At 41.2% G+C, this 19,454-nt stretch overlaps 5 protein-coding genes across 5 annotated transcripts; 3 read left to right on the plus strand and 2 right to left on the minus strand.

Moving 5' to 3' along the window:
* The first annotated feature begins 273 nt into the window (after positions 1 to 273).
* Positions 274 to 4,836, plus strand: LOC140779387 (ABC transporter G family member 1-like). Its single transcript, XM_073124420.1, has 9 exons — positions 274 to 324; positions 465 to 924; positions 1,024 to 1,103; positions 1,187 to 1,651; positions 3,095 to 3,181; positions 3,284 to 3,412; positions 3,517 to 3,708; positions 3,776 to 3,862; positions 3,950 to 4,836. Exons 1-9 carry the CDS (start codon positions 289 to 291, stop codon positions 4,619 to 4,621), a joined length of 2,208 nt encoding a protein of 735 aa, XP_072980521.1. The 5' UTR covers positions 274 to 288; the 3' UTR covers positions 4,622 to 4,836.
* Positions 4,837 to 4,969: 133 nt separating this feature from the next.
* LOC140779388 (small heat shock protein, chloroplastic) lies at positions 4,970 to 5,994 on the minus strand. The gene is made up of 2 exons (XM_073124421.1): positions 5,698 to 5,994; positions 4,970 to 5,601 (listed from the first exon to the last, which is right to left on the minus strand). The coding sequence occupies exons 1-2, from the start codon at positions 5,924 to 5,926 to the stop codon at positions 5,186 to 5,188; spliced, it is 645 nt and encodes a 214-aa protein (XP_072980522.1). The 5' UTR covers positions 5,927 to 5,994; the 3' UTR covers positions 4,970 to 5,185.
* A 1,362-nt stretch (positions 5,995 to 7,356) lies between these two features.
* Positions 7,357 to 10,526, minus strand: LOC140779831 (phospho-2-dehydro-3-deoxyheptonate aldolase 1, chloroplastic-like). The gene is made up of 5 exons (XM_073125116.1): positions 9,886 to 10,526; positions 9,538 to 9,815; positions 9,168 to 9,444; positions 8,838 to 9,083; positions 7,357 to 7,894 (listed from the first exon to the last, which is right to left on the minus strand). Exons 1-5 carry the CDS (start codon positions 10,372 to 10,374, stop codon positions 7,604 to 7,606), a joined length of 1,581 nt encoding a protein of 526 aa, XP_072981217.1. The 5' UTR covers positions 10,375 to 10,526; the 3' UTR covers positions 7,357 to 7,603.
* Positions 10,527 to 12,108: 1,582 nt separating this feature from the next.
* LOC140778053 (uncharacterized) lies at positions 12,109 to 13,324 on the plus strand. The gene has a single exon (XM_073122582.1). The coding sequence runs from the start codon at positions 12,281 to 12,283 to the stop codon at positions 13,112 to 13,114; it is 834 nt and encodes a 277-aa protein (XP_072978683.1). The 5' UTR covers positions 12,109 to 12,280; the 3' UTR covers positions 13,115 to 13,324.
* Positions 13,325 to 15,320: 1,996 nt separating this feature from the next.
* On the plus strand, positions 15,321 to 18,889 carry LOC140779788 (uncharacterized). The gene is made up of 4 exons (XM_073125047.1): positions 15,321 to 15,852; positions 15,931 to 16,361; positions 17,727 to 17,837; positions 18,555 to 18,889. The coding sequence occupies exons 1-4, from the start codon at positions 15,597 to 15,599 to the stop codon at positions 18,741 to 18,743; spliced, it is 987 nt and encodes a 328-aa protein (XP_072981148.1). The 5' UTR covers positions 15,321 to 15,596; the 3' UTR covers positions 18,744 to 18,889.
* Positions 18,890 to 19,454: the final 565 nt, after the last annotated feature.

Genomic DNA, 19,454 nt, shown 5'->3' on the forward strand with positions numbered 1-19,454 from the left:
GTTCCGATTTACAAGTCTTAGGGAACTTTTTAAATCATTTTCACCTTGACTTATATTAGAAGTGAATTAGGCACACGAGGAAATTAGTGGCAGACTAAAAATAGTTAAAAAAACTCAACTTTCGATCATTATCAACCAACAACCTGTGCCTAACAAACCGACAGTAAGAACTACAATAATTATTACGAAAGTCCAACATAGCGTTTAATTGTCAATATCGAGCACTGGACTTCTTCAATTGAGCATATCGATGATCTAAGCTAATATCTTGTTATCGTGTGTGATTAAATGCCGTGTCAAGAATTCAATCTAAACGTGAATAATGTATGATTCCATTCAAATCTTCTCCTTTTTTATTGGTTTAATAAATGGGAATATATTGTTTCTAAGTCATTTGGCCTTCATCTATTGAATCTGGATTCTATTAATTCTAGCTATTCTATTTATTCCTTCTCTCCTGGCAGCTCTTCCCAGCAAAGGGTCTCTTCTCTTCCATGGCGTCTCCACCGCAACTAAACGTGCCGAGATGGACACCAAGCCCAAGCCCTCCAAGGCCTCTTCGTCCTCGAGCTGACGGCGAAGATTCCATAGAGATGTATGGTGTAAACAAAGATGGCTCCTTTCCATTTGGTGATGACTCATCCTTGACACCTCCACCTCTCCACCAACGTTTCCCTCACAACGACCAAGGAGGAGAGGGTCCGATGGAAGTGATGGAGCTAGGGAATGGAGGGGGAAATAACCGCGTTAGAGATCGCAGCGTCTTCCTCACCTGGGAGGATCTCTGGGTGTCGGCGCTCGACGGCAAAAGAGGCGGAGTGCCGATACTTAATGGCCTCAACGGGTTCGCGCAGCCCGGCGAGGTCCTCGCCATCATGGGTCCTTCCGGTTGTGGCAAGTCGACACTTCTCGACACCTTGGCAGGTGTGCGCATACACTGCTATGCTATTCTTTTATTTATTCTTTTTCTTAAATTTAAGTTCGCTCTAATATTTTATAGAAAATTAATTTCAACTAATCCAGGAAGGTTAGCGTCCAACGTGCATCAAACCGGGCAGATCTTGATCAACGGGAGGCGACAGAAGCTCGCGTTTGGGACCTCAGTATGATTGATTACATATCATTCAATTTCTATGAGTCCATTAATAACATCTTGTTAGGTGATTTAGTAGTACTCTTTCTTCAGGCTTATGTGACTCAGGATGACGTACTAATGACGACGCTCACCGTTCGAGAAGCAGTCTACTACTCCGCGCAGCTCCAGCTACCGGCCTCGATGTCGAGGTCGGAGAAGAAGGAGCGGGCGGAGGAGACGATACGAGAGATGGGACTTGTGGCGGCCATGGATACAAGAATAGGCGGGTGGATAACGAAAGGCATTAGTGGAGGCCAAAAGAGAAGGGTGAGCATTTGCATGGAGATCTTGACCCGACCGGGGTTGCTCTTCCTCGACGAGCCGACGAGCGGGCTCGATAGCGCCGCGTCGTACCACGTCATGAGCCGGATCGCGAGGCTTGCGCAGAGAGAGAGGATGACGGTCGTCGCGGCGATCCACCAACCTAGCAGCGAAGTCTTTGAACTCTTCCATACCCTTTGCCTGCTTGCCTATGGGAACACCGTCTTCTTTGGGCCGGCTTCGGAGACCAGTGAGGTAGTTATTAGTTATCTTTGACAGATAATTTAGTCGTTACGGAGATTTTGGTCAATTGGAATATGATTCTTTCCATTTGAAAATTAAAGTAGACACAGACGCAATCTATTTTAAATTATTTTATTAAAAAAATTGTGCTCATAAGTGCTAGAATTCATGATCTCGTACCATGGTATGGTCCGACAATTATAACTACTGTACTGCGGCTGTTGTCGTATATAAAATACGAGATCTAAACTATCTTAACTTGTTTAGTACTTTTTGAAAAATATAATTTAATATGCGCCTAATAATTAACACAAATAATTAGGCACTGAGAGCATCTCCGATGTTCGGCTCCAAATATGGAGCCAAAAATTATATTAAAATAATTATAATATATATTATTATATTAGCTATTTTAAATTATTTAATAGATCATCTTAGTGTTATTATTTTTAATAAAAAATATATGATTAAAAAATTCTTATCTAGATCTTTAAAATAAGACTAATATTTAATAGTTTCAGAAGTAATTTTAAATTACTAACTTTTTAATTAAACACATAAAAATTACACAAAATAAACATCGAAATAAGTATTTTAATTTTTAATATTTACATTGTGAATAATTTTGAATAATTATATTTTAGGACACATAATTTATTAGACTCATTTTTATAAATAATAAAAAAAATTAAAATTAAAATTAACTCAAAAATAATTTAATATTATACTTATTTTTATAAATAATAAAAAATTTAAAATATAAATTAACTCAAAAATAATTCAATATTAGACTCATTTTAAAGGTCTCGATGAGATCTTTCCAATAATATTATTTTTATTAAAAATTGATTAGTAAAACTAATTATATACTTAGTTTAACTAACTAAATTATTTAATAAATGATACAAATAAAATTAAAATTATTGACTATAATAATTATTTGATAATTTTGGTATTTTTAAAAGGTTGAAATGATAAATGGAGCCGAGCTCCATTTTCATTTGGAGTCTCACTATTTCTAGCTTCAAATTTGGAGCTAGGTTTAGAGTTCCATTGGAGCTCAATCGGACTCCAAATTTAGAATTTGAAGTCCGATTGGAGTTGCTCTGAAATAAATTGCGCCAAGCACGTTCAATTATAGTTCTAATTGATTTTAAAAATTGCAAAGATAAAAGTAATAAATTTATATATTAGTCAGATATGTTCTGGATATACTGAATTCAAATCTAGTTGGATGCAATTACCTGCACCGAATTCGACTCTCAATTATTATATGGACTGTAAAAATGGAGAATTCAGTATCAAATAACTTTAGATCAGGTTACACCCTTACTTTGAAATGTACTTCAACCTGCCATGTTTATTGTTTTTTTTTTATTTTCTTTTGTTTTGACAAGTAATCAGACGGTTCATAATTCATTAGTGTCTTATCCCCAACTTGTATTTTTTTAACAGTTTTTTGCTTCAAACGGGTTCCCCTGTCCTGCGCTGAGAAATCCTTCAGACCACTTCCTCAGAACGGTCAACAAAGATTTCGAGAAGGTAAATGGCATCTCTAATTCTCTTGTTGATTGATTTTGAGAGATTATCATTGAAGCATACAAGTTTAAAGTCTCAACCCTCGATTATGGTTCCTATAATCAGGAGGCCGAAGAAGGGCCCCGAGCTAAACCAATGACCACTGCAGAAGCAATTGATATCCTTGTCAACTCTTATAAATCTTCCATCACCTCACGCAAAGTGATCCAACGAATAGCAGAGATACGTGGAATGGTAATTCACATATCTATTTCTTAGTCCAATTTCAGTTGCAGTACATGTCCTTGCTCTAATTCTCCCTCTCTCCTTTCATCTTTCTGGTAATGTTATGCACACAGGGAGGAAGTTTGGTGAAAAAGGGTGGTCAGGCGAGTTTCATAACTCAGGCAGTAGTCCTCACCAGAAGATCCTTCGTGAACATGTACAGAGACTTGGGCTACTACTGGCTGCGGTTCGCAATTTATATTGCCCTCTGTCTCTGTGTTGGCACTATTTTTCACAATATTGGCCACAGTTATGGATCAATCCAGGTTAGCAAACTAATGGCGCCAGTTCTAAGCTGAAGCTATTGACATCTAACTGCTTGAAATCTTCCAGGCTAGGGGGTCCATGCTCACGTTCATAGCTGCATTCCTCACTTTCATGGCGATTGGAGGATTCCCATCTTTTGTGGAGGACATGAAGGTTAATTTATTGATTATTCTTTTGCGTTAAATCTCTTATGGTGATTATAACTTTTATTTATTTATTGATTTATTTATTTTAACCTAGATATTTGGAAGAGAGAGATTAAATGGGCATTACGGCGTGACTGCATTTGTGATCGCTAATACGCTCTCTGCCACTCCGTACTTGGCTCTCATCTCTGTAGCACCAGGCGCCATGGCTTACTACCTTGTTGGCCTTCAGAAGAGCATAGATCACTTCGTCTACTTCGCTCTGATATTGTTCATGTGCATGATGTTGGTGGAGGGCTTGATGATGATCGTCGCCAGCATCGTGCCGGATTTCCTCATGGGCATCATAACAGGGGCAGGGATCCAAGGGGTGATGATTCTGAATGGTGGCTTCTTTCGTTTGCCAAATGACCTCCCCAAACCAGTATGGAAATACCCAATGTACTACATCGCGTTTCACAAGTATGCCAACCAAGGATTCTATAAGAATGAGTTCTTGGGCCTGACCTTCCCTAACAACCAAGCAGGAGGACCTGCTGTGATCTCTGGGGCTGAGATTTTGAGAGAGACTTGGCAAGTTGAGACATATTCCAAGTGGATTAATCTAGCCATATTATTTGGCATGGCGATACTCTACCGGGTGATCTTTTTGGTGATCGTAAAGATGACGGAGAAAGTCAAGCCCATGATGAGAGGCCTCCGATCTAAAACTCCATTGCAGTCGACGCCCGTCGCGGGAGAGCCCAACACTATGCAGTCTGCATAATAGACCCCTGTTCCTTTTCCTATTTCATGAGAGAATGCTATTAAGCACTTGCCACTATTATGAATAACCTTTAAAATGGTTTAGGTATGATTATAAAATAATAGACCGGTCTTCCCTTCCATATCTCGTGAAAGGGAGAATGCTATTAAGCACTTGTATCACTAGGTTGTTTTTCCCATTGTGGATCAATAAATATACCGTAATTTAAATCACAATTTTACTAAGCAGTGGAACAAATTATGTTGAGTCTCTGAAATCGGCATCCATTTTTTCCGGTGAAGATTTAACTTAAAATTTCCTAATCGAACACACTTGGATACATCGGAACGTAACCAGATTAACACAAGCTTCTCAAAGTTTCACTACTCATTTAACATAAAAATTCTACCCGAAAGAAGCTTCCATTACTAAAAGTCGCATTTCTCCCTATTCTCTCTACATTTAAATCAGAAAACTGACACTCATTCATAATCCATGACTCTAGTCGCCACTGACAAGCAAACTAAAAACAGAACAAAAGTATAACAAAAACAGAGCGATCGAGACTCAGCCTTCAAGGAGTTATCACTCGATCTTGACCTGGAACACGTCCTTGCGCTCGTCCTCCTTTACCTTCGGCAGGACAACCTTGAGCACGCCATTCTTCATCTCTGCCTTGATCTGGTCCATTCGATACGAGTCCGGCGGCAGATCGATCCGGCTGCTGTACCTCCTTCTGCTCTCCTCCTCGTCTGACTCCTTCTCGCCCTCCCCTTTGATGACGAGCGTATTCTGCTCCGCCCACACCTTAACTTGATCCTTCCCCAACCCAGGCATGTCAACCCTCAGATACAATGCCTCCTTGTCCTCCTTCGCCTCCCAACCTCGTCGGATCCCACCGGTCCCCCTCGCCGCCGTCAAGAATGGGTTGTCGAGCATCTGGTCCATCAGATTCAGCACCTGGCTCAGACTCCGGGTCGGGTTGAACGGATCGAACACATCTGGCATGAAGAAATCAACGTTTAGAATCTCGCAAGCGAGGCAGTAGAAATCGATCGATCACGAGAACAGACGGGATGGAATGAGATGACGACTACCTGAGAAGACGCTGGGGAAAGGAGACTCGCCGCGGCGGCGGGTCACGTCGGAGTCGCTGCGGCTGCGATCGACCTCGTCAAGGCGGCCGTCGTCGTAATCGCGGAGCTGAGTGTTGGTATTGAAGGAGCGGAAGGCGGAGGAAGCAGAAGCGGGGCGTATAGGGGAGGAGAGGAGCTTCTCCAAGAGCTTGGGGAACGGAACTCTCCTTGAAATGATTATCGAGGCCATTGTCAACTTGGGAACTGCAAATCAAATGAGTAGCTATAAAACGGAATCGCCTTTCGACGTAGGCCATTCGGGCAAGAGGCGGCCTTTATATAGCGGTGGATGCTGTTGTTTCGTGGGGAGGAAGGCGAGAAGTGTGTAGAAGCGTCTGGAGTGATAATACAATCGGGAACGTTCCAGAGAGGTCTCCACTTTCTACTCTCCATGGAGGGGCCCCACACGACAGAAGCATCTTGAAGCGATGCGATGATGATGATGATGATCGGCGGAGGTTATTCTTATATTGGATCACGGTCTTAGTCTGATTGGGATCAAAGAGCGGTTTAGATCATTTCAAAATTAGTTAATCTGAAATTAAATTAGTTGAAATCAATTTATAAAACATTTTTATTTATTTATAAAAGCTTGCTATATTTCATTTCGAAAATAGATCCAAGTAACTACCAGTGTAGCAATTACATAACCTCTACAAATATACCACCAACCAAAAAACAAAACAAAGTATAATCGTATACAAAAGTGAGAAATAATATAATCTCACAATCCAACCTACAACCAAAGCAGTCACTTTATCATCCAGCTGAAGAGGTCATTTTCATCTCATACACCAACGTCTTTGCCATCTTTCTGCAACTTCTCGTCTCCCAGACCTGCCCACGACACAAGCATATGTTTAATGTGGTGGTAAAGGTTAATAGATTGATTAGGAGTAATTTTTGGTAAAAGTTGTGTTGCTAATCCAGATGCTCCATAGGAACACTGCCATCCAGATAAAGAAAATTTTTAAGATTGGTCTTTAATATTGAGGGTTAGATGCCTATATTTTTATAATAAAATGTGCACAAGTTATGTAAAAGATGTGCATAATAGTCTAATCTTATATTTTAAAGACTTAGACTTTTTAGTGCAAATGATTTGTTTTTTATTTTGTATCACTTTATAATCTTTTACTTATAATATAATTTTTAAATATCAAATTACCCTTAGTATCTTTTTGTAATAATCTATTAGAGAAATCTTTATTGGTTCTACCTCACTTCTTTTTGCATAGGAACCCGAATTACCCGCGCTTGCTATCTTTCTAAAGATTTTTGTTTGGAAAAACACACCATTCTTTTCTTTCTCTGTATTTGATTTTTGATGAATTTTAACTCATTTTTAAATTCATTTGATGATAGAGAAATATTTTAATTTATAAATGTTAACAAAGGGCGAAAATACAGCTAGTCAACTATTTTCAAAAGGCACAGCATTAGATAAAGAATGTAATGGTTCACTATTAGCCATATAAGAGTGATTTAGTAATACAAAATGAAATAGACGGATGTAAATTAATTTCATGCAAAGTATAATTCGCTAAAATACATTCAATCCAAAATAAAAATAAAAACAGTAACACCAACACCATATCGCTATCTTGATGACAGGTATATCTTAATGAACATAAGAATGCTTTCTTTTTTCATACTTAACTGGACAAGGAGTTTTTATTGAATACCGGGGCATTTTTCAGCCTTCTAACTGCCGCTCGGCGCACGAACATACAACATATCCTTCTCTCTAGAGTACAATGTTGTACTTACATCCTTTCATCTTAATCTTAGAGATTAAACCAAAAAGTTTATGTCGTTCATCAATACATAACTAATAATTAGAAGAAACAGGGAATCCTCTTCTTTCTTAGAGCCCCAAGGAGTGCGACGAACTCAGCTGGCCGTTCTGGCTAAGGAGCCTCGACGCAATCCTCTTCTTTCTGAGCCGCTCGGCGATGATGAACGCCAGCTCAAGGGACTGCGAGGCGTTAAGCCTCGGGTCACAGTGAGTGTGGTAACGCGAGCCTAAGTCGTCAAAGGTGACTGTTCGCGACCCACCGATACATTCCGTCACGTTCTGCCCTGTCATCTCCAGGTGCACTCCTCCGGGTTGGCTACCTTCTTGCTCGTGGACATCGAAGAACGCCCTCACCTCAGCCTAATAAACAAGCAAGACATAATATAAATTAAGCCTCAAGTTTTCAACTAGTTACGGATTTAGGAAAAACTTGTTTATGATTTTAAATAGTATATATATATATAGTTTTAACTTATTCTTTGACCCCCTAGAAAAGTATCGCCGCTAAAGGTAGATTTTGTGCACTCTTGCGGGATGTTTCCACTTATAGAATGGATAATCTAAATCCCTAAAAGGGTAGTTAGCACTCGCCATCAACTATGACCAAACTATACAAAGTCACCAATCAGGCAATCACCCTAAACCACTAGACTAGAACAAAACTTAGAAATTAGAATAAATCAAAGTCCACCAACCATTCGATATAATTTTAATATAACTTAGTTGACCAGTCTCTCTCCATAACTCCATATCTGAAGTACGCTATGACCTTTTGCTTAAAGACCACAGCTGAGGTTACCATACTGTATGGATGAAGATTGAAGAGAGAGAGGAAAGAAGAGAAGAGAAAATAAGAGATAGCTATTTTCTCTCAAATTTTTAGAAGAGAATGAAATGGAAAGAAGAAAAATATATATATATAGTCTCTCTAATGGTCAATTTCCTTTCCTCTCGAAGAGTGAAGAAAAGAAAAACTAATTTTTCTCTCCCTTTCTCTCGCACATCTAAACCGTAAGAGAGAAAATTATTTTCTTTCTCTTTCGTTTTAATCTTCTTTATATTCTTTCATATTCTCTCGGTTGTCTAAACATAGTATAAATGCAAAATCGCATCACTGATTCACTGATCACTACCATGTAGAGCAATGGTCCCCAAAACAAAACAACCAATATTATGTGTGTTAGGCCACAGCAGGTCACGATCTGGTGATGTGTCATAATCACCATTTTCACTGGATGACTTACTGAGTCGACTCAACAACGCAAAAGTGAAAAATGAGAAAGAAAAGAGCTAGAATTAATACCAGAATTCTATCGAAGGGACGAGTCTTGAGGCCGCAAGGGGCCTTAATGGTGTTCCCATGCATTGGATCACTGACCCAGGTCACGATCTGGCCGGCTCCGCGCACCGCCCTGATCAGATGCGGCAGCTTCACCCTCATGTTCTCGGCGCCCATCCTTGTGATGATGGTGATCCTCCCAGGCTTGTTCTGGGGGTTCAAGATTTCAATCAACTTCACCAGCTCCTTCGGATCCATCTTGTCGCTCACCTGCATCAATTAAAAAAAAAGGACTTTTTACCAAATCATTTCAAAGAATTCCAGATGTGAAATATGATCTAAAAGTTTATTTGCCTTGATCCCGAGAGGGTTGGCCACGCCGCGGAGGAACTCGACATGGGCGCCATCAAGCTGGCGAGTACGCTCGCCGACCCAAAGGAAGTGAGCAGAGCAGTCATAGAAGAGTCCGGAAGTGGAGTCCTCACGCGTAAGAGCCTGCTCGTAGGGGAGGAGGAGGCACTCGTGCGAGGTCCAGAACTCGGTCGTGGTCATAATAGGGTGGTCTACGGTCAGTCCGGCCGCTGCCATGAATCCCAGAGCCTCGTCAACTCTATGCGCTAGCTCTTGGTACCTTCTCATGCACATTAACACAAATACCTTCTCAGCATCACTTCAGAGGAGAATTTGGTCCAAGGAAACAAAATTGTGAGCTAAGACGACTAACCTATCTCCCTGCTCGCTGTGCTCAGTGAAATCGAGGTTCCAGTGTGTTACCCTTTGCATGGCGGCGTAGCCACCGGTGGCGAAGGCGCGAAGTAGATTAAGCGTCGCCGCCGATTGGGTGTAAGCCCTTATCATCCTTTGAGGGTCCGGCATCCTCGACTTCTCGTCGAACGTGTCGCCATTGATATTATCGCCTCTGTAGCTCGGAAGCTTCACACCATCCTTTTCCTCGAACGAATCTGATCTCGGCTTCGCGAACTGCCCCGCCATGCGTCCAACCTGAATTCGAAGGGTTATAGATCGGACGACGGAGATCTAAAATCAGCACGAGATCTTGGGCTTTTGTTACCTTGACGACGGGCATCTGGCCGCCGAACATGAGGACGGCACCCATCTGGAGGAGAATACGGAAGGTGTCACGGATGTTATTGGCGTTGAACTCTTTGAAGCTCTCGGCGCAGTCGCCGCCCTGGAGGAGGAAGGCGCGGCCGACGGCTGCGTCGGCGAGGCGCTCCTCGAGATGCCGAGCCTCGCCAGCGAAGACGATAGGCGGGAAGCTCTCGATCGTGCGGAGCACGGAGGAGAGATCCTCCTTGTTCGGGTACTCCGGCAGCTGCAGCGCCTTTTTCGACTGCCAGCTGTCGACGGACCACCGGCGAGGGGTTTTAGCGAAGGCCGGGTTCTTGGCTGGATCCGCCGCGTGGACGGCGGAGATGGACCGGCGCCGCCCGATGGGGCAGAGGAAGGAGGGGAATGCGGCAGCGCCACCGCCAGAAGAGGAAGAGGAGGGGAGGAGGGATTTGGGGGCGGAAAGGGAGGAGCCGGTTGATAGGGCCATTTCGGGAAGTATTTTATGTCCTTCACGGGATAGGGAGCGAGAAGAGGATCCTTCTAAGTTCTAAGCCCTGGGAAATCCAGGGAAGGAGAAGGTTAGCGATATATAGTTGGAAAACAGCGCCGGGGTTGGTGGAGGAAGTGTTGGGGGGTTGTTGAATTTGTAAAGTGAGAACAATGTAAGAAAGGTATATAATACGATAGTGTTGAACGAATGGCTTTTTTTTTTTCCAAGATGCAAACTCGGTAGTCATCCGTAGTACTATCAAAATAATTGAGCCTGCTGCAATTTGGCTCAATAAGCTTTGATCAAACTTAATCTTAAAAATAAACTGACCAAACTTAATTTCTTATTGTAAGCTTAATTTAAGCTTAATTTAATTCAAGTTTGATCCAACTAAAAATTAGACTCGAAATAATTAAAGTTTGAATCAATTAAGATTTAAAATTATTTATTAAATGGTTTTTAGGTTCAAACTAAAAATTAACTTAAATTTTAAATAATTTTAATCAAACTTAAATTATAAATCTAGGTTCGGAATTATTCCGAGCTAGGCTCCATTATGTTAGGCTCGATTACGCCGCTATTAACTATTACGTAACGTAATTTTTGGTCAGTTGAGGCGTAAATATTTGACGTGGCAGTATATGACAGATCTTGTGTGGACCCACTGATGATATATGGAGTCAGTCTTGCGTCGCTCTCTTCTGAGCCACTTGCGATATTCGACTGTAAAAGTAAAGCGCCTTTAGAGACTGGGAGTATAACCAGTCCATAGGCTATATCCATATCCGTATGGATATCTGTATCATATTTCTACTTCACAAACTCTAAGGAACTTCTCTTGATACTTCCACGATCTGACATGGTCTAAAGACATTTATTTAATATGGAGAACCAACCTTATGGGATATAAGTCCTCTATCAAATTATTATATAATATGTCAATAGGCCTGAGCTTGGCCTGTAAGAATAAATCATTTTGGTCCAGTTCGGACTCCGAGTGGTAAAGTCCAGGCCTATGCAGGTAACCTGAAAGGCTCAAAGTTTGAGCTACATAGACTGGCCTATTGCACCTCCATGGCCCATGGGAGATCCAAAAAAGCCCAATTAAGGTTAAGTATATCATTTTTCTTAACCATAATTAAGGAGTGATGCATTTCCAAATAGGCCTGGAGGTATCCTATATAATTTCTTTGGGCAGGCACACCATTACTCTTTTATTAAAGAAAAATAGTGGCCGACCTCAAGCTCACAGGGAGTAAGTATCTGACAACATAGTTGATGAGTAGGATCCTCTCATGTATCACCTTCCATCTCTATCTATGCATAATTAGGTACTTTGCCAGGCAAAAGTAAGCATTACTCTTGTTGAATAACTTTAGCTGGTTGTATATTGTTCACCTAAGCATAACCTCCATTAACAACTACCAACTCCCTTATAGTTTTCTTTAAAAAAAAAGCTCAATGAAGTCCCACTCAGATTCTCATAGATGGGGGAGTTGTTTGAGAAGCAGTTGCAATATTTTTGACAGCAAACATAACATACACCCAGAAAAGAAGAAGATAGAAAAGAGAAAACATAATAAGATACACCAAGGCCCAGTATTGCATATTGACTACTGTTGGACTCCGGCAGCCTCGACGTACGTTGACCGCAGTAGTCTCCGTCCCACGTGATCTCCACCACCATCTTCAAATCTCCACTTCTTTCCAATTTCCATCCACTTATGACTCACCCCACCCCCCCACCCGGTCCAATCAAAACCCAAAGGCAGGAAAACCGAACCGGCCCCGCCAACTCCACCAATTCCTTATCCCACCGCCGCCCTCAACCACAACCGCCACCACCGCTTTAATAACCCCAATGCCCCTCTACAAACCCTAACCCTAACCCAAACCGAAATTCATGGCCGGCGGAGGAGACGAGGAGTGCGGCCCCTCTCCGCCGCCGGCGCCGCCGCGGAAGCCCACCCCTGGCCAGCCCTGGTCCCACCTCGAGACCGTCCGCCTAATTGACTCCTACGAGGAGCGGTGGTACTCCCTCAAGCGCGGACAGCTCAAGGCCCAGCAGTGGGAAGAGGTCGCCGCCGAAGTCGCCGCCCGGTGCGGCTTCGACTCCCCATCGAAGACCGGAACCCAGTGCCGCCACAAGATCGAGAAGCTTCGCAAGCGTTATCGCGCGGAGCGCATCCGCCCCGTGCGCTCCATTTGGCCCTACTTCGACCGTATGGATCGCATGGAGCGCGGACCCCTCCCCATCTCCGTTCGACCCCCTCCTCAGGCGGCCGCGGCCGCCTCCTCCTCCGACGAGGAGGAGGATGCCGATGATGACGACGAGGATGAGAGGATAGCGAGCAACACGAGGAGTATCAATGGGATCCTTCGAGAGGGGTTCTTTGGTGCATCCAGGAATCCTCCGCCGCGGAAAAGGAGCGACTTTTATGAGGAGCAAGGAGAAGAAGAAGAAGAAGAAGAAGAAGAAGAAGAGAATGGGAACGTGGATTTGGGGCTGCGCCGGAGAGCAGCGTCGCAGTTGGCGGCGGCGGTGAGGGGGTTTGGGGATGGGTTGGTGAGGATGGAGAAGAGGAGGATGGAGTTGATGCGGGAGATAGAGAACGATTGGATGGAGATGGAGACGAAGAGGGCGGAGATGGTTGTCGAGGCTCAGCGGTGCCTTGTGGAGACCATTGCGGGAGCTTTTGGTTCAGTAAAGAAGGCCAAGAAGGCCCAGGATTCGTGAGAAGAATGGCCAGGTCCCTTCACATCCTTTGTCTTGCTAATTTATTTGAAATAAGGAAAACGGGGTGGAGATAAAATTATCAGAATTTTCCCACCTATTAGGCTTCTTCTTTTTTCCTGGCTAATTTGTAATTTTCTTTCCCACGCCCATGCCCTAATGAGAACATGTGAATTTTGAACAATAATATTATGATGTTAGTGTTTCTAGTTAGCAGTATATCTGTTTGCTTGTGTTGTTCGTGATGTTGCGTACTTGCATGGTTATGGGAAGGCAAATGTTGGAAGTATTATGCACTGGTAACCCAGTAGTGCGTTGTTTACTCTTTATTTTGTATTTCTTAAAAGCACTTCCTCTTAATTTTTGTTCTTGCAGAAACTCGTGATATTCCATTAAGGCAAACTGCATAAGAACCATTACGACAGCTTTAAACAGGAGATTTTTGAAGTACTTTTTCTTGAACAGAAGGTTTAGTATATGAGTGAACATATGTAAGGGATTGCCTTACTACAACCATTCATGAATGGTTATGGTTCACCCTTAGAAATTTACTTATATTTCTTGTTGTATTCCACTATCTGGATTTCTTTAACAGTTGGTTCTTTTCAATGGGAAAGGCTTGGTTGACACCAATGCTTTTGCTGACAATCTTATATCATTTAAACATGGTCTCCCTGCAGGACATTGTTTTAAGAGCTTGTGTTGTTGCCAGACCAGTAGTTATTCCTACTTGAGTGTCTTTTGGCTGCCTTTTCAGGATTGATAATAGTTTATTGTTGAATCAAGCTACTATAGGATGTGTCGCGGAGAATGCGATAAAGTCAATGCAGTTCTAGGTATCCTTATGTTTGGCCTGGGGTAAATAACAGTTATGGTAAAATGTATATGAATTGTGTCTAGATAAATGCTTCGTTTGTATGGTTGGAATTACCAGCAGGAGAATTTTTGCTTTGGAGCAGTTCCGCTTTGTTTTTTCTCTGTTTGATCACTTTGCTGTAGTATTCCTTTAGAACTACTTGTTGGTCATGAACCATTTTTTGGTCAAACATATCTCATCCTTGTTCTGTGAGATCTAGTCAGTTTTCTCATGGCTTATCCATACATTATTTACTGAGTGGTTGTTAACTAGTCCACTGGTGATTTTCTTCATGAATTTACTTCCAACTGCACAATGTTCTTATATAGTTGGGCATCTTTTCTATATTTGTTCGACATTATGATCTTGTTTGTAGGCCAGCATTGTCTTTCAATTGTCCTTCTTTAAACTTTGCAAGATATAAAAGGAAAGCTGTTCTGATAGGCGGATGTATACCGACATGCTGAATAGGTTGTGCTTTGCAGAGTCATGGCAAAGGCTAGCCAAGAAAGGATTTCCTTACGATGGAAATGGAATTTGATGTTATTTTTGTTTTTATGATGACGGTATTCATGAAATGAGAGAACATCTCTCTTTTATGATGCTAGCTCAAAGTTTCATCTTGGATGAGTTTCTTTGGAAGAGACTATGATATGTGAATGCAGTTGTTTCCACCATTATACAGCAGTAACATATCATCTGCATTCTTATTGATTAAGTTATCATTTTGATACGTTATAATTAATATAAATTCAGAAGTAGAACCGGCCAATCTGGTGCTGTTGTTAGAAACTGTTGTTGTTTTCTCCATTTATTCCATGAATAAGATATTGGTTAAGCTCGCTATCTATTGTAAAACTTGTCTAAATTCACAACCACGGAGACAAACCCCCTACAAAATGGTGATGTTGAAGGATTCCGTTGCACCAAAAGTATCATTTTTATTCTGCGTTGCGTTACTCAATCTAATCAACATCTTTAGAAGGGATTACATATTTAAAATGCGCTTTTTAATGATTGGTTTCCTTTATCAATCTTGGTGTTTCCTCTATTACTCTTGAGGGAGAATTCACTCTGGTGTTCTGGCTGCAGGAACTTGCAGTAGCATCGGATCTTGGTTTAGTTTGTCTGCTTGGTGGATAAGTAGGACATATCATGCGAAATATCCAAAATGTTCTAGTTTGATAGCATCTCTAAATCTTATTAAGACTTATATATCATAACATTTTTACCTGGAATAACTGTAACAGCATATCCATAGATAAATCATCTTTAATTCGTTATCCGCTGTGGGCGTTGTCTTTTTATCCGCTAACCAAACCAATCTCGGGACTACATATCCAATTCAACGCAAGAAAGGCATCATCTCGAGTGCCATCCGGACCCATCGTTACTCGATTACTTGGGCTCTTGTTTCGCACCTACTTCGCCTTCACATCTATTCCATATTTTCCATGGTCTCAACGCTTCCTATTTCCCGTCTGTCTCGCCTCTCGTGACCTCCGCCTTCGGTCTCTTCTACCATCCCCATCCTCCGTAAACCATTGCTCAAGCTCCAATCCGAGGCCACCTTCAACCCAATGCCATCCTCTGCTACCAACGTTGGCGATCGATAGCTTCCTATTCCGTATGCAGCTCCTCAGATTTCGAGGACAAATGTCAGCTTCCATTACCTCTGCTTCTGCTCGAACCCCGTCGTCCCTCCACCGTCGTCATCGATTCTATGTAATCCCCAATTCTTGGTGTCGCCTAAGAAGCCCTCCTTTGTCCAATTGCCCCTTGCCAGCTGTATACTCGAAGAAGAGCAGCTTTGCGCCCATTCAAAAAAGAGCTTTTTCTTCTGGAAAGAATGCATCTCGATGGCGAATTGGCGTATACTTGTCCGGTAACACAAAACGCACAAACCCAATCGGCCTCGTGATGAGAAGAGATTAAATCAAGCTAAAAGTTTCGATCTTTGCAGGTGAATCTATTGATGGAAGTCGAGCAAGAGATTTGCCTGGCCAACTGAGCTTGGACTCTTTCCTTTCTGCAGTGGAATTGCTTTGCATACTGCCCCCCACCATATATTCGATCGGTTGTCTCGTTGGCGCGGTGCTTCCGGCCGCCGCCAAAACGTTCCACGTTTCTGCTGGAAATAAATTCTTTGTGTTTCAATACTATCTCTTGGTAGGCGCAGTGGTGATTGGGAGTTTGATTAGATGGAGGCAGTGGCAGCGGTTCTATAGGGTGAATGAGAAAGGTGGGAGTGTAGATTTGATTGAGAGGATAGAGAAGGTAGAGGAGGATCTACGAAGCTCGGCTACTATCGTCCGGGTGCTGTCGCGGCAACTTGAGAAGCTTGGAATTAGGTTCAGGGTCACAAGGAAAGCCTTGAAGGAGCCGATTGCTGAGGTAATGCCTGTTTGAGTTTTCTTGGGTCAATGGCTTCATGTGCTTTAATATTAGACAATATCTTTCTGATTGCTTTTTGAAAGTTCTATATGCATTGTTATCCTGAACTCATCTCATAAATTGGCACTTTCTCATCCCAAAGTTGAGCGTATAGAAAAACGACGTGATTATGAACACCCAGTTAAATTATCGTGGGGCAAATTTCTTTGTAACTTAAAATCATTTTCACCAACTAACACATTTAACTTTTCTCATGTCTCTTCTCCGCTTGTTCTTGAAGTTTAATTGCTATCCAGATTTTATATTTACTTTGTTCTGGTGACTTTAGGTAATAGATATGCTTTCTTCAAGTTAGTTATTAAATTTGATGCATATAATATGATATGTTATAATCTTCTTTGTCATCATTATCATGAAAGCTTTTGCTAAAAATGTGGGGTTGCATAGCTCTGAGAGGATTCATGGAAGTATTGACAATTATCACAATTGCTATTAACCTGCCTTGACCCTCTGGTAGTTGGAACCAAGTTCTTAGCAGAAGCAGAATTAGGCAAGACATTTCATATAGGTCCAGTTTAAGCTCATGCAACCTTGGTGAGGGCTTTATGTGGAAGACTATTATATTTTAGATATGTACATTATTCTGCCCCTGTGGGTGTCACTTTGTGTAATGATAATGTTTGTCCCCGCAGGGTGTCGTGAGAACTATATTTTCTCCTAAACATGTTTAATTTTTTTTTTTTTTAACTTTTTACTTGTGCCATCTGATTTTTGCGGAGATGTCCCCAGCATATAGGTGTGTTCCATTTGCTAATTATCAATATTGGATGTATATCTGACATAAACAAGTTTGCATATCGAGTTCTCCTACTTCTGCTCCTTTTGGATCACTGATAAAATCGTATCTCCAATATTTTCCATCTTTTAAAGTTGGATCTACTCCATTTATTTGAATTGGACTGTGTATGGCACACTTCACTCCTTATAGGATAGGCTGATACCTTTTCTCAATGGCAACACCTGTCATAGGCTAGCCTATTAAATGACTCTTCCCCTCATTTGAGGTGTTCTCTACTGTTTGCCCTATTAGTTCCTATTTACATCTTCAGATCCGTCCAAAAGGTAAATGATCAACATTTTCTGCAAACTGCTAGCACATTTAATTTAGTAAGATAATGCTAACTGGATAGTCTTAAATTTACAATTTCTGGGTTCCTTGTGCACCAATATAGTTTCATAAGGTATAATCCTCTTTGAGGTACAAGTATTCATTGATAGATGTTGTATCCTTCAAGCTTACTGCACATCTACAATTATGGCACATGTAAGGGGTTCATTATCATTGTTGGTTTGTGATGCATGCAGACAGCTGCTCTGGCACAAAAGAATTCAGAGGCTACTCGAGCATTAGCTATGCAAGAAGACATTCTTGAAAAGGAGCTTGGAGAAATTCAGAAAGTTTTGTTGGCAATGCAGGTGACTCATGATCAACTTTTCTTGGTCCATTGTCCTATTGAAAGCTGTGTTCTTATTTTGAATGCATGTAGGTGAATAGGTAATGATCTTTGTGCTGAGTCTGCGGATGCTATACGTTAATTATTTCTGTCAGCCCCTTTACTTTGTGTGTTTCTAGCAAAGTTCTTCTTCACTTCCTTTAAGGAACTAAGGAAGAATTAGCATACATTGCGCATGCAGAAGTTCATACTTATGCAATGAGTGTTGCTATCAAAATATGGTGCTCCATATAGTCTGTCTGAAGTGTTTTTCCTTGTTTGCTCAATTGCTCATATGGTGAAATATGACATTCGCTTTTGAACTTTGCAAGATTACTATGAAGAAGGCAGCATAGAAATATGGGTGATGCTAGTGCCATTTGTTCATTTTTATGAATGCCTTATGAGGAGAACATGTTCGTGGTATTCATTTTGCATCTCTTTATGACATGTCAGAATTTGTTCAATCTTGCCGTTTGTTGGAAAGCTCCTAGAGTATGATGAATGATACTTGTGCAAATGAGTAAAGAGATAAACTTGTTCCTGTGAACTGAATTTAAAATTTTTAATTTCGTGATATTACTTAGAGTACGTTTGAGTCAGTTAATATTACTAAACAGTAAGCACTTCACAGGTTATTGCTTCTGATCCATTATAAAGTACTCCATGAAGTTTCTTCTTTTTCCTTACTCTTCTACAGGAACAGCAGCAAAAGCAGCTTGAGCTGATCCTCGCAATTGGGAAGGCGGGGAGGGTATTAGATGGAAAGCGGGATTCTATGTTAGAACAAGGCAGGACTGGGGTTGCTAGTTCAGTTCCAGAGAAGAGGAAGACGAAGGAAATGAAGAGTCAGCCCGGTGGAGTTGCTGGGGGTAACGATAGAGCCTAGATATGATCCATTTTAGAAGAAAAACATTTATGTAGGCCCCAGGAGGCCAATTTTGTTTTCGCATGAGATGGAAAGAAATGTATCATCAGACTTATTCAGATATATATTTTGCACCATTGGAGACAACGATGGCTGTAAATCCTATGGATGTCTTTAGGAGTTTGGTGCTTGAATTTATGATAAGAACTCTAGATGATAGCGAACAACGGTACATTTTTTCCTTACAAGTAGTTCAGTGACAGTCTTCTCACTCGCAATCATTTGTCATCTCCCATTTCCTGATGTCTTCTTTCAAACTGAGCTTAAAAATAATCAAGAAATGTTCGTGTTTGCTAATGCCATAATGGTGGTAGACTTATGAAAGGGTCTCTGCTTAATCGTGTAGCATGTTAATTACTCTCTTTTATTAACCCAAACATAAACTTGATACTTTGTTTTCCTAGTAGTATGATTTTGTAATATTTACATATAGTCGTACTTTTGGGGGGAAAGTAAACAGATTTGATAACTGGTTTCATTTTGTTTGTCCAACCGAGTGACAAATACTTACCACAAACTAAACATGATTAAGTATTTAGTGGATACAATGTTCTATTTAAAAAATAATAATAATAATGAGATAGGGATCAATTAATTAAAGGGCACCTCGTTTAAATTCTAACAATATCAGTAGTATTTAATGGGATAATATTAAATTTTCACTCCTCTAAA

This window comes from Typha angustifolia, chromosome 15, assembly GCF_048772165.1.
Source record: "Typha angustifolia cultivar Huaian chromosome 15, ASM4877216v1, whole genome shotgun sequence".
Classification (NCBI taxonomy): Eukaryota; Viridiplantae; Streptophyta; class Magnoliopsida; order Poales; family Typhaceae; genus Typha; species Typha angustifolia.